The sequence below is a fragment of the Myotis nattereri genome (assembly GCF_964212035.1).
Source record: "Myotis nattereri genome assembly, chromosome: 11".
Classification (NCBI taxonomy): domain Eukaryota; kingdom Metazoa; phylum Chordata; class Mammalia; order Chiroptera; family Vespertilionidae; genus Myotis; species Myotis nattereri.
In genome coordinates, this window is record NC_138086.1 from 3,624,692 (window position 1) to 3,643,282 (window position 18,591).

The window sequence follows — 18,591 nt, forward strand, 5'->3', positions numbered from 1 at the left end:
GCCCTGGGAAGAATCAAAGCCAGGAGGAGAGCGTGGGGCCCACGTTCACTGGTGAGAAGGGCAGAGAGCAGGCCAGCTCCCATTCCTGGCGGCAGACCAACCAAGGAGAAACATGCCTTTAAGATGCGTGACGCTCATAAAAGCCACACAGGAGGCCCCAAGCACAATGAGAAACACTTCCATTTCCTGAAAAGGTGGAGCTCAGTCCTAACTGTTCACCCACACATAGAGTATCCACCAGGCATTTTCAGCAGAGCCCATTCTAACAGTAAACACAGATCAACACTTTAAACCAGAAAATGCTCAAGGAAAAGTGCAATATAGGAGTGAGTCTGCACAATGGAAACATTATCATGCTATCCACATAGCATGACACAGATATAGACATCTATGAATAAGACAAATATATAGTCATTTATAAAACATGAAAACAAAATGGATATTTTAGTTTATAAAAAAATACTAGAGGCCCGGTGCACAGATTCGTGCATCTGTGGGGTCCCTCGGCCTGGCCTGCGCCCTCTCCCAATCCGGGGCCCCTCAGGGGATGTCAGACTGCCGGTTTCGGCCCGATCTCTGCAGGCCAGGCCGAAGGACCCCACCGGTGCACAAATCCGTGCACCAGGCTCTAGTATGTATACAAGATCTTTGGTTAATCTCTTCCGGCCCTCTCCCCTCCCCTCTGAGATTCATCAGCCTGTTCTATGTTTCCATGCCTGTACATCGAGCATCTGCCCCCTGGTGGTCAGTGTGCATCATACCACTGGATGAATAGTCAAACAGTCACTTAGGCTTTTATATATCCTACTAGGGGCCCAGTGCATGAAGATTCATGCACGGGGGGTGGGTCCCTCAGCCCAATCTGCATCCTCTCCAATCTGGGGAGCCCTCAGGGGAGCTCTCTCCAATCCGGGAGTTTCTGTCTGTCTTTGTAATCATATGAGCGAACTGTCTGAGACCCCAACCCAGTTTGGTTTTGTGCTCACAGAATAGTAGAGGTCTTTTTTTTTTTTTTCTTTGCTCCATTAGTGGAGATTTCCTGGAAGTTTTAGGATATCTACCCTTTAATTTTTCCTCAACACTCTTATTTTACTTATGTCTCTCACCTTTGCTCTCCCTCCATCCCCCACCCGCAACAGTAACTTGCTCCAGGCTCACTTTGCTTTAGTGTCTAGGAGATCCCGCAATGCGTCTGCCACCAGAACTACGATCCCTAGCATTCCTGGTGCTCCCTGTGCACTGGGCTTCTGCTTCCGGTCCAGGGGCTGCCACCAGAACTACGATTCCCAGAATTCCTGGTGCTCCCCACGCTCTTGGTTTTCACTTCCAGCCCAGGGGCTGCAGAAACAAAAAGGACTGGGAACTTCAGCCGCCCCAGAACAGGCAGACAGGACCGGACACTCCAGTGGCATCCCTGGGACCCAGGCTGCTCGGTGCCTGCACGCATAGGCCCAGAGCGGCCAGGGGGGCAGGAATGCCCTCCGTGTCTCCATGGCGGGCATCCGCCCCGCCCCCTGGCTGCTCGGCACCTGCGCGCTGCCACAGGCCTGCCATCTTTGTCATACTCACTCCTGATTGGCTTGGTGTGTCATGAAGGGACAGTCAATTTACATATTTGTCTATTATTAGTATCTACACTAATAAAAGAGAAACATGGTAATTGGTGTATGACCGCTACCCTTTTCATTGGCTAATCAGCGAGATATGCAAATTAACTTTCAGCCAAGATGGCGGCCGGCAGCCAGGCAGCTTGAAACTAACATGAGGCTTGGTTGCCTCAGTGACGGAGGAAACCAATGTTCCCCGCCTGCAGGCCTCTGAGCCTACAGTTTAAGAAACTCTGTAACAAATACCACCGGGGCTTCAGCCAGCAGGATGGCAACATTGTAAGCAAAGGCCAGAAACCTAAGAGCTGGAGCCAAGCCTCAAAGCTAAAGCTGGCCCAGAATAAAAAGAAAAAACAGAAAAAAAGGAGCGGTTGGGAGCTTCAGTCATCCCCAGCCTGAAAACAGCCCTCAGCCCCTCACCCAGACTGGCCAGGCACCCCAGTGGGGACCCCCACCCTGATCCAGGACACCCTTCAGGGCAAACCACCCAGCCCCCACCCATGCACCAGGCCTCTACCCTACATAGGAAAAGGGTAATATGCCTCCCAGCACCGGGATCAGCGGAGCCGCGAGGCCTACCGGCACTGGGATCAGCGTGACAGGGGGCAGCGCCCAAACCCCCTGATCGCCCTGCGTATGTGTGACAGGGGGCAGGGCCACAACCTCCCTATCCACCCTGCTCTGTTCATGACGGGAAGGCGCCCCAACCCCCTGATCAGCCCTGCTCTGTGCCTGATAGGGGAGAGCTCCCCAACCCCGCCCCCCCCCGCCCCCCCACGGGCCCTGCTCTGTGTGTGACGGGGTAGAGCCATAACCTCCCCATCGGCCCTGCCCTGAGTGTGAGAGTGGCGGTGTCCCAACCCCCTGATCGGCCCTGCTCTGTGGGTGATAGAGGGCGGTGCCCCACCCCCTGATTGGCCCTGCACTGTGCGTGACAGGGTAGAGCCCCAACCCCCCTGATGGGCCCTGCTCTGTGAGTGACAGGAGGCAGCGCCCCAACCCCCTAATGGGCCCTGCTCTGTGCATGACAGGGTACAGAGCCCCAACTCCCCTGATGGGCCCTGCTCTGTGAGTGACAGGGGGCAGTGCCCCAACCCCCTGATTGGTCCTGCTCTGTGCGTGACAGGGGGTGGCGCCGCAACCTCCCCATCGACCCTGCCTTGAGTATGACAGGGGACGGTGCCCCAACCCCCCAATCGGCCCTACCCTGATCGTGACTGAGGGTGGCATCACAACCTCCCAATCCGCCCTGCTCTGTGCATGACATGGGGCGGCGCCCCAACTCCCCAATCGGCCCTGCTCTGAGCCCGACCAGAGGCTGCACCTAGGGATTGGGCCTGCCCTCTGCCACCCGGGAGCAGGCCTAAGCCAGCAGGTCGTTATCTCCCGAGGGGTCCCAGACTGCGAGAGGGCACAGGCCGGGCTGAGAGATGCCCCCTCCCCCCCGAGTGCACAAATTTTTGTGCACCGGGCCTCTAGTAGGTATAATAAAAGCCAATATGCTAATTCTCCAACCATTTGTTTGACCGTTTGACCAGTCACTATGATGCGCACTGACCACCAGGGGACAGAGGCTCCAACTGGTAGGTTAGCTTGTTGCTGGGGTCCGGCCAATGGGAATGGGCGAGATGGGCCGGACACACCCTAGAGCCCTCCCGCGGTCCCTTCCCAGCCAGCCAACCTCCCACAGTCCCTCCCCGGCTGGCTGGCCCCAATCGGGACTGGGCAAGACAGGCCAGACACACCCTGGAGCCCTCCCGAGGTCCCTCCCCGGCCCTGATTGTTCATCGGTGGGGTCCCTCGGCCTGGCCTGCACCCTCTCGCAATCCAGGACCCCTCGGGGATGTCGGAGAGCCGGTTTCAGCCTGATCCCCGCAGGCCAGGCTGAGGGACCCCACTGGTGCATGAATCCGTGCACCGGACCTCTAGTATAGATTATAATAGCTCTGACCAATGTGGCTCAATGGTTGGACCATACATCCCAGTAGTCTGAGCAGTGTCTGGGGTTTGATTCCCAGTCAAGGGCATGTACCTGGGTTTCAGGTTCATTCCCACCAGTCAGGGCGAGTTGGGGAAGCAACAATTAATGTGTCTCTCTCACATCAAAGTTTCTCTCTATCCCCCTCCCACACTTCTACTATCTCTGAAAAGCAATGGAAAAAATATCCTCAGGTAAGAATTAATAAAAATAAATATAAAAATATAAAGCCATTATACACACAGATATCTATATCTAAATTTGCCCAAGTTATAAGAAATGGCTTTGCTCTAAGGCTGGACATCAAGAGTGGAAATTGCTGCAGGACCGTGGGTGCTAACAGAACACAAACCTGTATTTATAGTGCTTGTTGGTTTGTGGAAAAACAGCCGCCTTCCTTCCAACCAGGACACTGGTGGCTCAGCCGTCTGTGCTGAGTCTTCCTCTCCACACCAGCCAGGCAGCATTTCCCAGTCAGCCTGCAAGGACTGTGCTGTGTGGCCAAGTTTTGGCAAAAGGAATGTGATCAGAAGTAATGGCCAATTCCACACAAACCTGCCTGACTGATCCCCACTTTTCCCCTTCTGCCAGAATGAGCCTGAGGGTAAGAGGAAAGAGTCTAGAGGATGAGAACTGAACGAAGCCACTTCCCAGTGCCAAGCCCCTGAGGGTCTGGGAGTGCCGGCCAGTGCTCTCTGGCTGATATCGCCATGCTGGACACCTGGGGCTGCTCCCAAGACTGTCCCTCCAAACGGCCTTCTACCCCCGGGCAGAAAACGTGAAGGCTCCACCCCTTCCTGCCCTGCTCCCCCAACGCCCTTACCAATCTTGGGCACCCAGACCCCACCTGGGCTCTGCCGCCATCACCTCAGGCTCAGCAGAGATGTGTGAGTGGGTCAGTCAACCCCAACAGCCTGTGGGGCAGACACTCCATTCACAGAAACCTCCTGAGCAGTTACACACCTCACACTCAGCACAAGGTTAGGAAGTGGAGGGGCCTGGACTCGCCTGGACACCTACCTCCAGAACCTCTACGCTCTCTATTGTTTGTCACCAACAGCAAATGGCTGAAATGTATCTTCATATCCCTTTATCTGTGCCAATGTTTGATAATCCCAGATGTATCCTTGTACAGAAATCCAATGGCTAACTGAAATGGACAGAAGGCATTAGCAGTTCTTACCTGATCAGCCTATGAGGGACTGCTGAAGGGGTGGGACCAGAGGTGCTACCTACAGCCTAAAAGAAGCAGCTGACTCGAGTTGAGTAAACAAGGAAAATTCTGGCTCTGGAAGCTGGTTCAACAGAACAAGAATGGGGAAAAAGGGATTTTTGTGGGCATAACCTTGAACCTGTGACAAGGTATGGTACCCTGGGCCAGCCAGGTAGAGGACAACAGGGGCCAGGCTCCAGAGAAACTAGCACAGGCCGAGCTGTACAGAGGAGAGAGTCGACCCTGGGAGAGACGGACTTAGTGATCAGTGCAGTCAGACCCACCAGGAAGAAGCCCATAAGGGCCAGAAGGTGACGGGTTAGAAAAAAGGGCAGCTGACACAAGATACTACTCAGAAGGCAAGTCCATGACCACAGAGGGCAGCTCCTCTGGAGAGGACAGGAGGCCCTTCCTAGCCACCGGAGTGTCAGTGGACAACAGAACTGGAGAACCCGAACACTGAAATGAACATGCAATGTTAAACTTAAGTCCTGAAAGCACTCACAGGCTGCTCTCAGCACTGCCTTTTGAGGACAGAAGAAACATTTCACAAAGGGGAAGTAGTCCTGTCCTCATAGCTCGGTTTCATTTTGGACACAGGCGTCCTTTTTCTTCACAACTTACATTTGACCTCATGGAACAGACTGCTCATTGCGTACCTAGTGCTCATCCTCACTGCTTCCTCGGTGACAGGACGACACTGTGCCCAGCTAAAAACTCCAAATTCCAAGCTGTAGCAAAGGTGGCCCTGTGACTGAGTTGGGCCAACAAGACAGATGGAACAAGACCGCCTTACAGGCAGCACCCTCTGTCCCACCCACCTCCTCTTTCGCCTGGAATTTGGTAATGAATAAATAAATAAATATGCACATGTGTGCATATATGTGTGTGTATATATATACACACATATTTATATGGGCAGGTCCCTGATACCATCACAGAATAGCCATACCAACTCAGAACTTTCTCATTTTTATGTAAAAACTAAGAAGCTTGGTGTTTAAAGTCACTGATAAATGAGGTTTCTGTGACACGAGAACAACAGTGTCTTCCATAAATATAGTGGTGGCAAAACTAAAAGTGTATCTTCCATAAATGCCACAGCAAGAAACAGGCAGAACAAGTAACTTTTCCTTAAAGAAGGAAGAAACTCGGGTTCATAGGATTACAAGTAAATTATCCAAAGTTACACTATCACTAAATAACTCAAGACACGAACCACATTTCAGCCTCTGGATATACTAGTATAAACCGCTCTTTCTCCCGTGGCTGCTGCTTCTGCTGGGACCAATCTGTCTTTACATAACACCAAAGACACCTGGATGCCAAAGTGTGACACTCTGCCTGCGAGATCCTCTTGATGTGATCATTCACTATGTAACCTTCTATCATTTCATGGGCATCAAGGATAATAAATTACAAATGCAGATTTTAAGGCTGTTATTGCTTTGTAAATACCTCACTTAACATAACTTTTAGTACTAATGTGATTCTACCTTTTCAAAGAAAAGGCTGCCTTAATCCTTTCCAATAATTTCTGTTTTGCTTTTCTTTATATTCCTTTAAAAATCCAAGGTAAGAAATTATCGTTCCCTTTCATGTAATTCTTATACAAATTGTACTCTCACTTTTTTGCATCTCTTGCTAATTACATGATGCTATCTACACTAATCCTATTCAGGAAGAACTGATAACTTCCCTTCAAAAAAAGGATGGAAACTTTGCATAAATTGCTTAGCACAAAGTTAATCATATAATGCGGAGAATAAAGAGGCTCCAACAGCTATTATATGACTTATCAGCTTCCCTAAAAGGGTCAGTTGGTCTATTTTAATAAGACTAATTAAATACCTTAACAATATCATTGAAATTTCGTGAATGTTTCAATAAATTACAACCTTCCTCTACATATTTTCATTCCTTAATCTCACTTAAAATGCAAAGAACTATATAAGAAACCAGATACTCAAGAAGGCCTCTCAGTTAATTCTGATTAAATGGATTAAATGAAAAAAAAAACAGACCACTAGAGACCCCTGACAATTAAAATTACAGCCCTCTATAACAAAGTTAATCCTCTTACTTCAATATTGTTCTTAGATTTCTTTTTCCTTCAGGTTGTACCTATAGGTTTTCCTAGAAGGTACTTTTATAGTCACAAATGCACTGCAAACATTTTGAAGCAACATATGCCCAGTTCTAAGCTCAGGCCACATGGACTTACTGCACAGTATGCAGTGAAGTTACAACATCTTCCTTTAGTACAAAGTATTGCTTTTGATAAACTAACGACTATTTATTTACAGCCTATTTAATAAAAGACTAATATGCAAATCAACCGAACGGCGGAACAACCAATTACTATGACAAGAACTGACCACCAGGAGACAGACGCTTAACGCAGGAGCTGCCCCATGGTGGTCAGTGCACTCCCAAAGGGGGAGCGCAGCTCAGCCACAAGCCTGGCTGATGAGCGCAGCGGCCCACCTCCAAGGGCTCCCGGACTGCGAAAGGGCACAGGCCGGGCTGAGGGACCCCCACCACCCCCCGCATGCATGGATGTGTCGTACACTGGGCCTCTAGTATTTGATAAAGGAAAAGTCCTTTGTTCCTGCACCCCATTCTCCCCACCACAGCTCATCCAGTGACAAGCACTGCACAGCAAGCTTTTCCACTTTAGCACCAAGTGATGGCTACAGTCTGATATACTGATGATTCAACCTGCAGACGCATTAGCTGTTGCCCAGTTCACTGAGCAGCATTTTAGGACTGAGAGAGGGAGGGAGGGAGGAGGTGCAGCATGATGAAGAGACTCAGGCTGCCCTGGTTCCAATCCTACCTCCTGCTCCCAGTATGTGAACCTCAGCAATTTTACCTCCAAGCCTCAGTCTCACCACCTGTACGGTGGAGAAAACGGTTCCTGCATATGCTGAACACAGGCCCAGAGCAAATCTGGAATACTGAACTCACTCCTAATCTTCCTCACTGCCACTGGCCTTCAGCAATGTGCACTCTAGGAGACAGACACTCACTCAGGACTGATTTCCAAGGAGGCGGAAGTACGGGCTGTCAAAGAAGGCACAGTCTGCTTGCTGTGAAACCCTCATCTGGGAAGTCACCTACAGACAACCCACAATCCAGCTCCAAGCTATTTGCATACAACCATGTTCACACAAACCTAGACACAGATGTTTACAGCAGCTTCATTTGTAAGAGCTGAAGACCAAAATAATCCAATGTCCAAATGGGGAACGGATAACCAGTGCATCCTTACAATGGAATCATATTTATCAGTAAAAAAAGGATGCATTTCTGGCACGTGCAACCAGGTGGGTGAGTGAGTCCCAAGCGCACTGTGCTAAGTGAAAGAAGCCAGACTGAAAAGGCAGCATCCCACAGGGTCCCGAATGCATGGACAGTTCTGCGCACTGGGCACAGAGCGGAGGCTGCCGGGCTAGGGAGGGGCAGCAGGGGAGTTTCTGGGGAACAACACTGCTCCCAGGCCTAACCATGCTAATGACACAACTGCACACACTTGTTAAAATTCACAGGCTTGTACATTAAAAGGACTAAATTTTTTAAATAAAAAGAAAGCCTAATCTTTTGGAAGAAGTACTTTCAGGTACCTTATAATAGAATAGGGCCTCTTTCCAAATTTATCTTAAAAATATGTCTGAACAGAACTATGGGTCTTCAAGAACTCTGGGAAATAAATATTAACAAAAACAACTGGTGTGCTCTGCAGGACACAGCACTAGAACAGGCCACAGAGATCTTCTTGAACACACAGGAGCCCTGAGACTTTGACATTCTGTGTTGTTAACATTTCACTGGGTGAATTACTGAATTACAGACGGGCAAACTGCATTCCAAGTTTAAGTCTACTATACACGCAACTATACACCTGGGCAGGATTTCTGGAAGGTTTTCATTTCAATCTAACAGCTTTACTTAGCCAAACATCAAACAAAATAGTTAACCCAACATCGTACTATGCAGTCTTTACAACAGGGCTGTATGGCTCAGTGACAACACAAGAACTGATCTCAGGATTTCCATGAGCATGCCCAGCCTTTGAGAGTTATTTGTGTGGATCCTACTACACCCTATCTCTACCAACACACAACGTACGCTGACAGGACACAGTCCAGTCGAAGGGGTGCTACGCTTTATAACCTCCACATTTAATCACTGTTACAGTGTTTAGCTGCTCCTCTTACTGCTGCAGATGGGAATTCACTGATATGATTAAATTCGATGGTATGATAATATATGGTAATCATGATTAATCAGAAACACACCACCAAATGGAGGATGGTGGGTATTATGTCACCTGCATTTTAAAGTGCATTCTCTCCATGCAAGCCTGACAACGTCTGACAGCTGGAAGGACCTTATCCCACATTCCCTGCTACCACTCCTACATCTGATAAAATGCCCATCATCCCTTCCCCGCTTTAACTGCTAATCATTAGGAGGCAATACAGGCGAGTGGTAACAACAAGACGGGTTCAAAAGGAAGACTAGTGTCCTAGATGGAATGATGCCGGGTTCACAGCTGCACGGACCACAATCAAGAAGGAATGGAATTGGATGCAGCAGTCTCATCAAACACGATTTGCATGAAACGCCACAAAGAACACATCCAGGAGCTGTCAATCACCACCACCTGGTCCCATGCAACGCCCTCCCCCCCCAACCAAACACCACCACCACACACACACACAGGGATACAGAATGCAATCAGACCTACCTGTGAGAACTGTGCCTACAAAGGAAACACCAACGGAAATCTCATTTATTGGGTCTACCTAAGTAGTAATGTAATTGCTAAGAAAATTAATTTAAACTGAAAAGTGAAGTCTTTTTTAACATAACTTTTAGTTTTAAAATAAACAAAGATCGCCCGGGCGGTGTTGCTCAGTGGTTGAGCATCGACCTATGAACCAGGAGATCACAATTCGATTCCCAGTCAGGGCACATACTCAGATTGCTGGCTCGATTCCCAGTAGGGGGTGTGCAGGAGGCAGACAATCAATGATTGTCTCTATTCATAGATGTTTCTAACGCTCTCTACCTCTCCCTTCTCTCTCTGAAATCAATAAAAACATATTTAAAAAAATAATAAACAAAGATCACTAAGAAATTTTTTAGCAGCCAAACTACTTAGTATTTAAGTGGCTACCCTTGAAATACTAGCATTTCCTGACATAGCAAAGCAAAAGCAATGACTGAATAGGTTTTAGAATACCCTAGGACAGTGATGGCAAACCTTTTGAGCTCGGTGTGTCAGCATTTTGAAAAACCCTAACTTAACTCTGGTGCCGTATCACATATAGAAACTTTTTGATATTTGCAACCATAGTAAAACAAAGGTTTATATTTTTGATATTTATTTTATATATTTAAATGCCATTTAACAAAGAAAAATCAACCAAAAAATAGGTTCACCATCACTGCCCTAGGACTCAGTGGTCAGCAAACTGCGGCTCGCAAGCCACATGCGGCTCTTTGGCCCCTTGTGTGTGGCTCTTCCACAAAATACCGACTTCTGCGCATGGGCCACAAAGTTTCAATCACACTGTACGTGCGCGCCCACATATGGTATTTTGTGGAAGAGCCACATTCAAGGGGCCAAAGAGCCACATGTGGCTCGCGAGCTGCAGTTTGCTGACCACGGCCCTAGGTCAAGAAACTTGACAATGTGAGTGTCTTAGGAATGATTCCTGTACTCAAAAGCAGCAGTTGCACTGACACTGAAACCAACTAGTGAAATCTCAAAGCTGCATTTTCAGGTATCATTAATCAAAATTTTCATCTTACTTTTTAAGCAGGTAGACTTTAAAAACAACAACCATCTCTTTGAGGACAAATATGTAACTGGAAAACATACTTGTACATAAGGAAAGGACTTTACATTTAAGAACAAAAACATCAGGAAGAGCCTTTGTGGAAAGTGAAACCTATTAGACTAATATGTAGAACAAAAAACATTGGGAACTGAAAACATACTTCAGACACAAAGACAGTGTCTCACATTAGGTTGAAAACACTGTCTCATATTAGGTTGGCCAATCTCGGTGATTTTTAATTTAAAAAGAAGAGGCATTATCACTTAGCACAATTTCTAGGCATACTAGTTCTAAATTAAGAAGTTCTCAAGTTTTCATGAGATTGTCAAACAAAATGAGCTTTTAAGAAAGTAAAGTTTCCACTTTTGGGGAAAAGAAGGAAAGCCATGGCATTAATACCAACTGTACCCCAACTGTGTGCTTGTCAATGTGGAAATCTAGTCCTATGTCTCCTGTCTGCCTCTTCTACTCGTTCGTCAGTTGGTTAGAGCTGAAGTCCATAGAGTTAAATGCACAAATTCACATCTGTGTTCTTGAAAACAAAAAAAGTAAAGTAAATAGGTAATATATACCCGCTCTACACTACTCCGTGTATGGAGTCTCTAATAAATAGCACGATGACTCAATACTAACTTCCTGTGTGCACTTACTTAACAGCTATTCATCTGCACCAGCCCAGGAGGCTCCACCGGGCACAGGACAAATGGGACTTCACAGAGTTCCTCTACAAACCAGGGGCTCAGGAAACGTGTTGGCAACAGGAAGCTGTCAACAAGAACATGACCTCTCGCAGGAGCAATGGAGCTCACTGAAGGGCTGCAGCTGGGGACAGAGCAGGTCCCAGTGACCTTCGCTCCTGCTCCAGAGTCCTGTCATTTCACCTTCTGTGTAACAAGAGGCGTGCTGATTCACACATAGCCCACGATGAATCTGAACTTAGGCTTCCTAACTTGAATGTTTTATCAATTTATCTGTGAGTGAGCATGTACATTTTACAAAGCAAAATTCAGTTTAGTGAATGCTGACCAAAGTCCCCTATTGGAAAACACCAGGACAGAGCCCATAGGGTCCAGGGCCATCAGTAAGACATCTCCCAGGGGCTGTGGAATCCACAACACTGTCTCCACTATTTATATAATAGCATTCTGGCTTAAGGACGAGAATTGGGCTTCCTTTAACTGGGCTGCGTTCCTTTAACGGGGCTGGGTTCGTTTTAGCACTATGCAGAGCACATGGCGTGAAAAAGAAATTCACTAAAAGTTCACAAACCTACATTTATATTCATCGCAACAAGTTTACCCTAGTAGTACAAAAGGGAAAAATAGTATTACTTAAAAAAGATCTGGCATAAGTAAAACAATAGAAGATGACCTAGAATTAACCTCCTGTCCCAAAATATTTTGATGGACATTTTAAAAACATCCTTACTGTATGTTTTTAAAATAGATTCCACATCTGATTATTTTCTCTGCAGGAGACTGATTACAGAAATAAACAGAGCTCTGCATTTTCAAGAACCAAAGTTCACTGCTTAAGATCTAGCATTTGGGCCTTTAAAAAAGATACATGTTAAACAGCAGCAGCAAATAACTGAGCTGAAGAAAACATTTCTCAAATTATATCACCCACATGGCATTGTCCTGGTGCAACTATTTCCTGTCATCCAAGCTCAAAGCAGCCTGACAGGATCAACACCCTCAAAGTACCGTGTAACTTACACGAAGTTCACTGCCTCACAAAGCACCTTCTCTTGTTATCCTCTGGTACTCAAGCATTTGCCCAATTGGAAAGTACAAGTGGATGAAAACTACAAGTGATTATTTTAATTTTATATAAGTAAACTAATTTTTGCAAAAATATTGATTACATACATTACTTTGTTTTTCTTCGACTACAATTGCTTTTTCATGTCAAATTTTATCGCTAAAATGCAAAGTTTATAAGTCCAATAATAATTTTAACACAGATGCTCACAATCCCAAGAAACAGCAAAAAGAACTCAAAAAGCTAGTGCTTTACAATAACTAAGCAGTTAAACAACCTCACAGGAAAGGTGTATCTAATGAGTAAACACATGCAAGCTTATCCTGGGGTAATGCAAGTATTAACCTAAGCTATTTAGACAAACACGTTGAGTAGGAAATTGTACTATGTATCACCTGGCTTTTAAATAACTAGTTTTTAAAACTTAATACGTAATTTAAAGAAAAATTAGCAAAGATAAAAAAATAAAATCAGTAAGAATCCATTTTAGAAACCATATCGAAATCCATAATAACTACAAGTCAAGGAACTTTCAAAAAAATAAAAACTCTGACCCTTAAATCCAATACTGACTTTATTTTTGAGTAATCACCTGATTGTACATCTAGATCCTTCATTAAAACTTTTCGATAGCCTGACCAGTGTGGCTCGATGGTTTGAGCATCGACCTATGAACCAGAAGGTCATGGTTCGATTCCCTGCCAGGGCATATAGCCAGGTTGTCAGCTCAATCCGCCCCCGCCCCCCCGGGCGGGAGTGGGGGGGGGGGGGGGGGAGAAGGGAGGGAGAAGACTCGCAGCAGGAGCAGCCGATCAAAGATTCTCTCTCATTATTGATGTTTCTGGCCCTCTTGCCCTCTCCCTCTTCCCCTTCCTCTCTGAAATATCTTTTTAAAAAAATAAAAACCTTAAAAACCTTTTGCTAAATGCCATCGACAAACACATCTACTGAAATATCAAAGCTAAAGTCAAATAGGTCATTCAGGTATTTCCTGAAAATCAGGTTTCTAGCCTAGCAAAACATTTGTTTTACATATAAATCACTTTAAATTTTATGGTCTGATCCATTTTTTCCAGCATTGTTTTCAGAAAGACCATGTCCTCACTGATTTAATAAAACCATGAACCACCTACAAATCGAATCAAAATCTCAAATATACAAAATTTACTTAAACATATACAACTCTTTAATGGACATTTTTCTTCTAGTTAAGACATGTTGGAAGAATGAAGAGTTATGGAAAGTACAGGAAAGTGTGTGTGTGCTTTCTTTTAAAGATATTTTAAAGACAAAACCTTCCTTTTAAAATATAAAACCATCCCAAGCTGGTGTGGCTCAGTGGTTGAGCATTGACCTATGAACCAGGAAGTCATAGTTCCATTCTGGGTCAGGGCACACGCCTGGGTTGCAGGCTTGATCCCCAGTAGAGGGCTTGCAGGAGGCAGCTGATCGATGATTCTCTCTCATCATTGATATTTCTATCTATCTCTCCCTCTCTCTGAAATCAGTAAAAACATATTAAAAAAAATATGTACATATAGGTGTGTGTATAAATATATATGTATATACACATCTATAATACTAAAAGCGTAATATGCTAATTAGACTGGACATCCTTGCGAACAAAGCTACGGCGGGTGAGGGCCAAGGCCCTTGCACAAATTTCATGCACCGAGCCTCTAGTATATACATAACACCAATGGTCATTAGGACTTTTGAGGTTTTTATAAATAGAGACCTCATCCTTATTCCCTAGAATGTCACATATATACCCACATGTACACAAATGCATATGTGCTCATATACACTTAGCACAAATTATAACAAAGCAAGGCCCTTCCTTATTAACATCAGGCAATAAATAAAATCAAAATTCATATTCTTTAAGATGAAAGGCATTCCACTGATGATCCTGATTCAACAATCTTACAGTTAGACAAAATTAATCCCATTCTCAAAAATCCATTGACCTTAAGCTTTTAATAAGCATTTTCCATTGCAAAAATTATAGTCAATATTTATAAATCTTTAAACTTATATTCAGTTGGACCCACTTGTATTTGCTATATTAATATTTCTTAGTGTGTGCTCACTGTCTTGGAGCAGAAGAGCAGCTGCTACTCACTGGGAATCTCTGGGGTCCCACCGCAGGTCTCTGTTGGCTCGGGACTGGCAGCAAGGGCACTGTGGAAAACACCTCTCATTAGAAACACGCTGTGCTCACACCCAGACCAGCTGCTAAAGGAAGGCAATAAACTAAGTATAACATAAAACATATACGATGTGTACAACATAAAACACATTAAGTTTCCATCAAGAGAAAGGGAAGGGCTTCTGCCTTCACACAATAGCACAAAAAGAAGCTTACATTTCAACTGTGAATTCCCATTTAGGGTTAAAACATTTCGCAACAAAAGAACAACTTACTTTTTTTCACTTCCAGGTTACCCAGGCTATCCAATCCCAGGTATACCTCTGACTCCACTCAAATACAAATTCAAATCTAAATCCTCTGGAGTCATAAAAAGAGAGGGAACAAAGGTGAGAGTGAAGTAGGCAGAGCAAGGGAATATACCAGCTCAGGGTACCATTACAAAGAACAACTACTATGCTGAGATGTTTTGTTTTGTTTTGAAACAAGCAGAACTCCACTGACCTATCAGAAGGACAAGGAATCACTTTTCTAAGGGAGGAAGCCAGATGTTAGTTTCACACCTGGGGCTAAATCGGGTATGTTTAAGCTATATAAAATGTGTGAGATCTACTGATAGGATGTGGGGGAACCCCAGCACCCAAGTGGTGACAGCTGTGAGTGGCAGCTATACCTCACTAAGATGTGCTGTCCCATCATCTGGGAAACTCTCAGAGTGTCAGGTGTTATGGTCTGGTCTATGGCCCTCTCCTAAATTCATATGAAGTTTTAACACCAGTAACTCAAAATGGGACTGTTATTTGGAAAAAGAGGTGATTAAGGTAAAATGAGGTTAGGTGGGTGAGCCCTAGTCCACTGTGACTGACTGGTGTCCTTGTAAGAAGAGATCACAACACAGACATGCACAAAGGAACAACCAAGTGAGGCTACATACAAGCAAGAATAAGAACAAAGCTTATAAATTAGAAATATAATAATATTTTAAAATAGCATATTTTAAAGAAATTTCTGGCAAATGAGAAATATAGAAATGATACAGTTTAAAAGTGAATCAAAACTGTTTTGAAAACAGAGTGCTGAGATGCACTCACTGGCAGTGGTTCTCAACCTTCCTAATGCCACGACCCTTTAACACAGTTCCTCATGTTGTGACCCAACCATAAAATTATTTTCGTTGCTACTTCATCACTGTAATGTTGCTACTGTTATGAATCGCCATGTAAATATCTGATATGCAGGATGTATTTTCCTTGTTCGCGACCCACAGGTTGAGAACCGCTACACTAAGCCTTGTAATTAACATCACACATCCACAGGTGCACTTAAAGTGAGAGTGTAGCTGGATGGACCTGTAAGACCACTTGATCAAAGCAAAGTGTAACTGAAAAAACTATTTTGATAAAGTGTATACAAGATTGAAGTACATCCCTCTCTTGAGAGCCTAATCCAACCGTGGGCAAACTATGGCCGGCGGGCCGGATCCGGCCAGTTGGGCTGTTCTATCCGGCCCACGGAGCCGAAAGAGCGGAGGGTTCTCTTGCTCTCCCCTCCGCTCCTTCACCAGCAGCAGCGTTAACATGGCAACGTCAGGAAACACGGCCGCAGCTCCTTCTTCTGAGTCCAGTTTAAGAACCCATTGTGGTCCTCGAGTCAAAAAGTTTGCCCACCCCTGGCTTAATCCAATGAATCAAAATTTCAAACTAAGAGTCAATTTGCAAGGCTTCCTATAAAATAGCAACCAGCCCCTCAATCTATGTGGCTGGCTAAAGGCTCTGGGTACATCGATTATATACCTGAAGCAAAATAGTACACCATGAAGTGGAGAAAGAAAGTACCTCTGACCTCAAAAGATTATCATGAAAGTAAAGAAGAAAAAAACTACACATTAAATAATATAAAGACAGCATTTTTTAAACTACGCACCAAATTTTTAAACATTTTCTTAGTAAACTGTAAAAAGCCTCCAGCTGGTGTGGTTCAGTGGTTGAGCGTCAACCTATGAACCAGCTCAGGGTACAATTCCCAGTCAGGGTACATGCCCGGGTTTCAAGCTCAATCCCTAGTGTGAAGCATGCAGAAGGAGGCCAATCAATGATTCTCTCTCACCACTGATGTTTATCTCTCTCTCTCCCTCTCCCTCCCTCTCTGAAATCAATGAAAGTATATTTTTTAAAAAGTTAAAAAATAAACTGTAAAACACAACAGGAAAGAGGAGAAAAAGAACATCTGAGAACAGGTGTGACGCACAGATCGAATCCAGCCAGGCCAGAAAGAAGGCCTCAGTCAGACCGCCAGGGCATCTGCGACCTGTCCTCCTAGGGGCCCTGCAGGGCACCTGGTCTGCAGGCAGGAAGACAAGTCTTTCTATGAGAGAACTTAAAACCTGAACTGTTAACAGACCATTCCAGTTGAACCTTAAACTCCAAGTATTTGATATTTAAGACTTACATCTTCTGTTGTCCCATGTACCTAATGGATTAGATTAGCTTTCGATTCACTGCAACGGTTGTAATAGTGAACACCTGAAGAACACGTTGAGTTTCCATCAGAACTGGTTAATTATAATTTTATGGAACACTTCATCCTCAAAAAGGAAATGTGTGCCATCAAGAAAAGATGTGCACACGCTGGTACCTTTTACATGTACCTTCTACCTGCCTACAGCTCCAAGAACCACTGGGTTCCTCTCTCTTACCTGTGCAGCAGGCAGCTAGATACCAAGCCTCTCTCAAGAGGAACTGCTTTCTACTTAAGCTCATTCACTCACTCTCTCCCTACACCAGCAAATCTCAAGATTAAAGGTGTGTCAAGGAGAAGGAATGTGTGGCACAAAGCCCCGGCTTCGTGGTGAAAACCATTTAGCTTGTTCTGAGTGTAAAACTTGCCGGCAAGGTGATGTGCACTCACTGAGTCTGCATGAGCTCTGTGTGCCAGGCCAGGTCTCTGTCTATGCCCATCAGGCTGCTAACTCAGCAAGACACACACCCTTCACACCTGGAAGACATCCTGAGTTTCCTTAGCGCTCTCCCACTCTGCATGTCCTACCACCACTTATTTCTATCAGGCCACACCAATCTGTGCACCTCTCCAACTGCCAGTCCTCCCTCACTGTGCAAGGAAATACACAATGCCCAATGCTGACGTCAGTAAAATCCTCCCCACTGCTCCATTCCTGCAGGGGCACGTCCTGGGTAGCCACCATGGAAAGGGCTACTTGCCTGCACCCTCCTTTCCCCCATGAGCATGTGTTGGTCCCTTCCTCCCACAGCTGCTGCGCAGACACAGGTAATGTGCGAATCACACAGACTATAACATGTCCTGCCCTGGAAGACAGTGAGGTCACTGAATGATTCTAATATATGGTGGGGACAAGCGAAGGGGTCAGTCAGGGGGTCAGGGACCGACAGCACTAACACCCGACCTTCCAGGTGTGTCTAACAAGAGCAATCTCCTGTAACAACACAAGGACACTGACCCTCCTCTGCCCCCCTACAGCCCTCTGCTCCAAGGCACAACTTCACAGCGCCTCCAGACCACTGGCCCTCTCCACACTCCAAGTCCTATCTCAGGCTTCTCCCCAAGTTCTGAAACTTCTCAACCACACCTTTGGAATTCCAAGTTCTCAGCCACCAGAACCCATGCTGGCCTCAGCCTGTCCCCTTCCTGCTCTAATGGAAACCTAGCTGTCGCAAAGGATGCTGCTGTTTCCCTTACAGCCTTCCCCACTGCCTCTGGAGGCAGAGGGGGGTGCTTCTTGGCCTGAGTGCTGTTTCCACCCAAGTGTTCCACACTAGCTACCTGATTCCACACCAGCAGCCTTCTTCAACTCTTACCTTCCTAATGAAGCCAGCCCAGCCCTAGATGCTCCATCTGTCAATGCACTGGCATCCCCTAACCTGCCACAGAAATCAATGTGTTTGTGGCTGACTGTTAGAGCACAGGACCATGACTGCAAAAAGCTTGTCTGCTTTGTGCACCAACATAACTCAGTGCGTGAGATAGAAGCATCGCAGCCCACGTGTGCT

General features: G+C 45.7%; 1 protein-coding gene across 1 annotated transcript in view; it reads right to left on the reverse strand.

The window, feature by feature from the left end:
* The window catches only part of RBM33 (RNA binding motif protein 33), a 121,884-nt gene that overhangs the window by 46,952 nt on the left and 56,341 nt on the right, over positions 1-18,591 (reverse strand). The window contains exon 9 of the mRNA XM_081101872.1: positions 14,540-14,598. Within this exon, the coding sequence (XP_080957998.1) occupies positions 14,540-14,598 (59 nt within the window). The remainder of the gene's footprint in view (positions 1-14,539; positions 14,599-18,591) is intronic.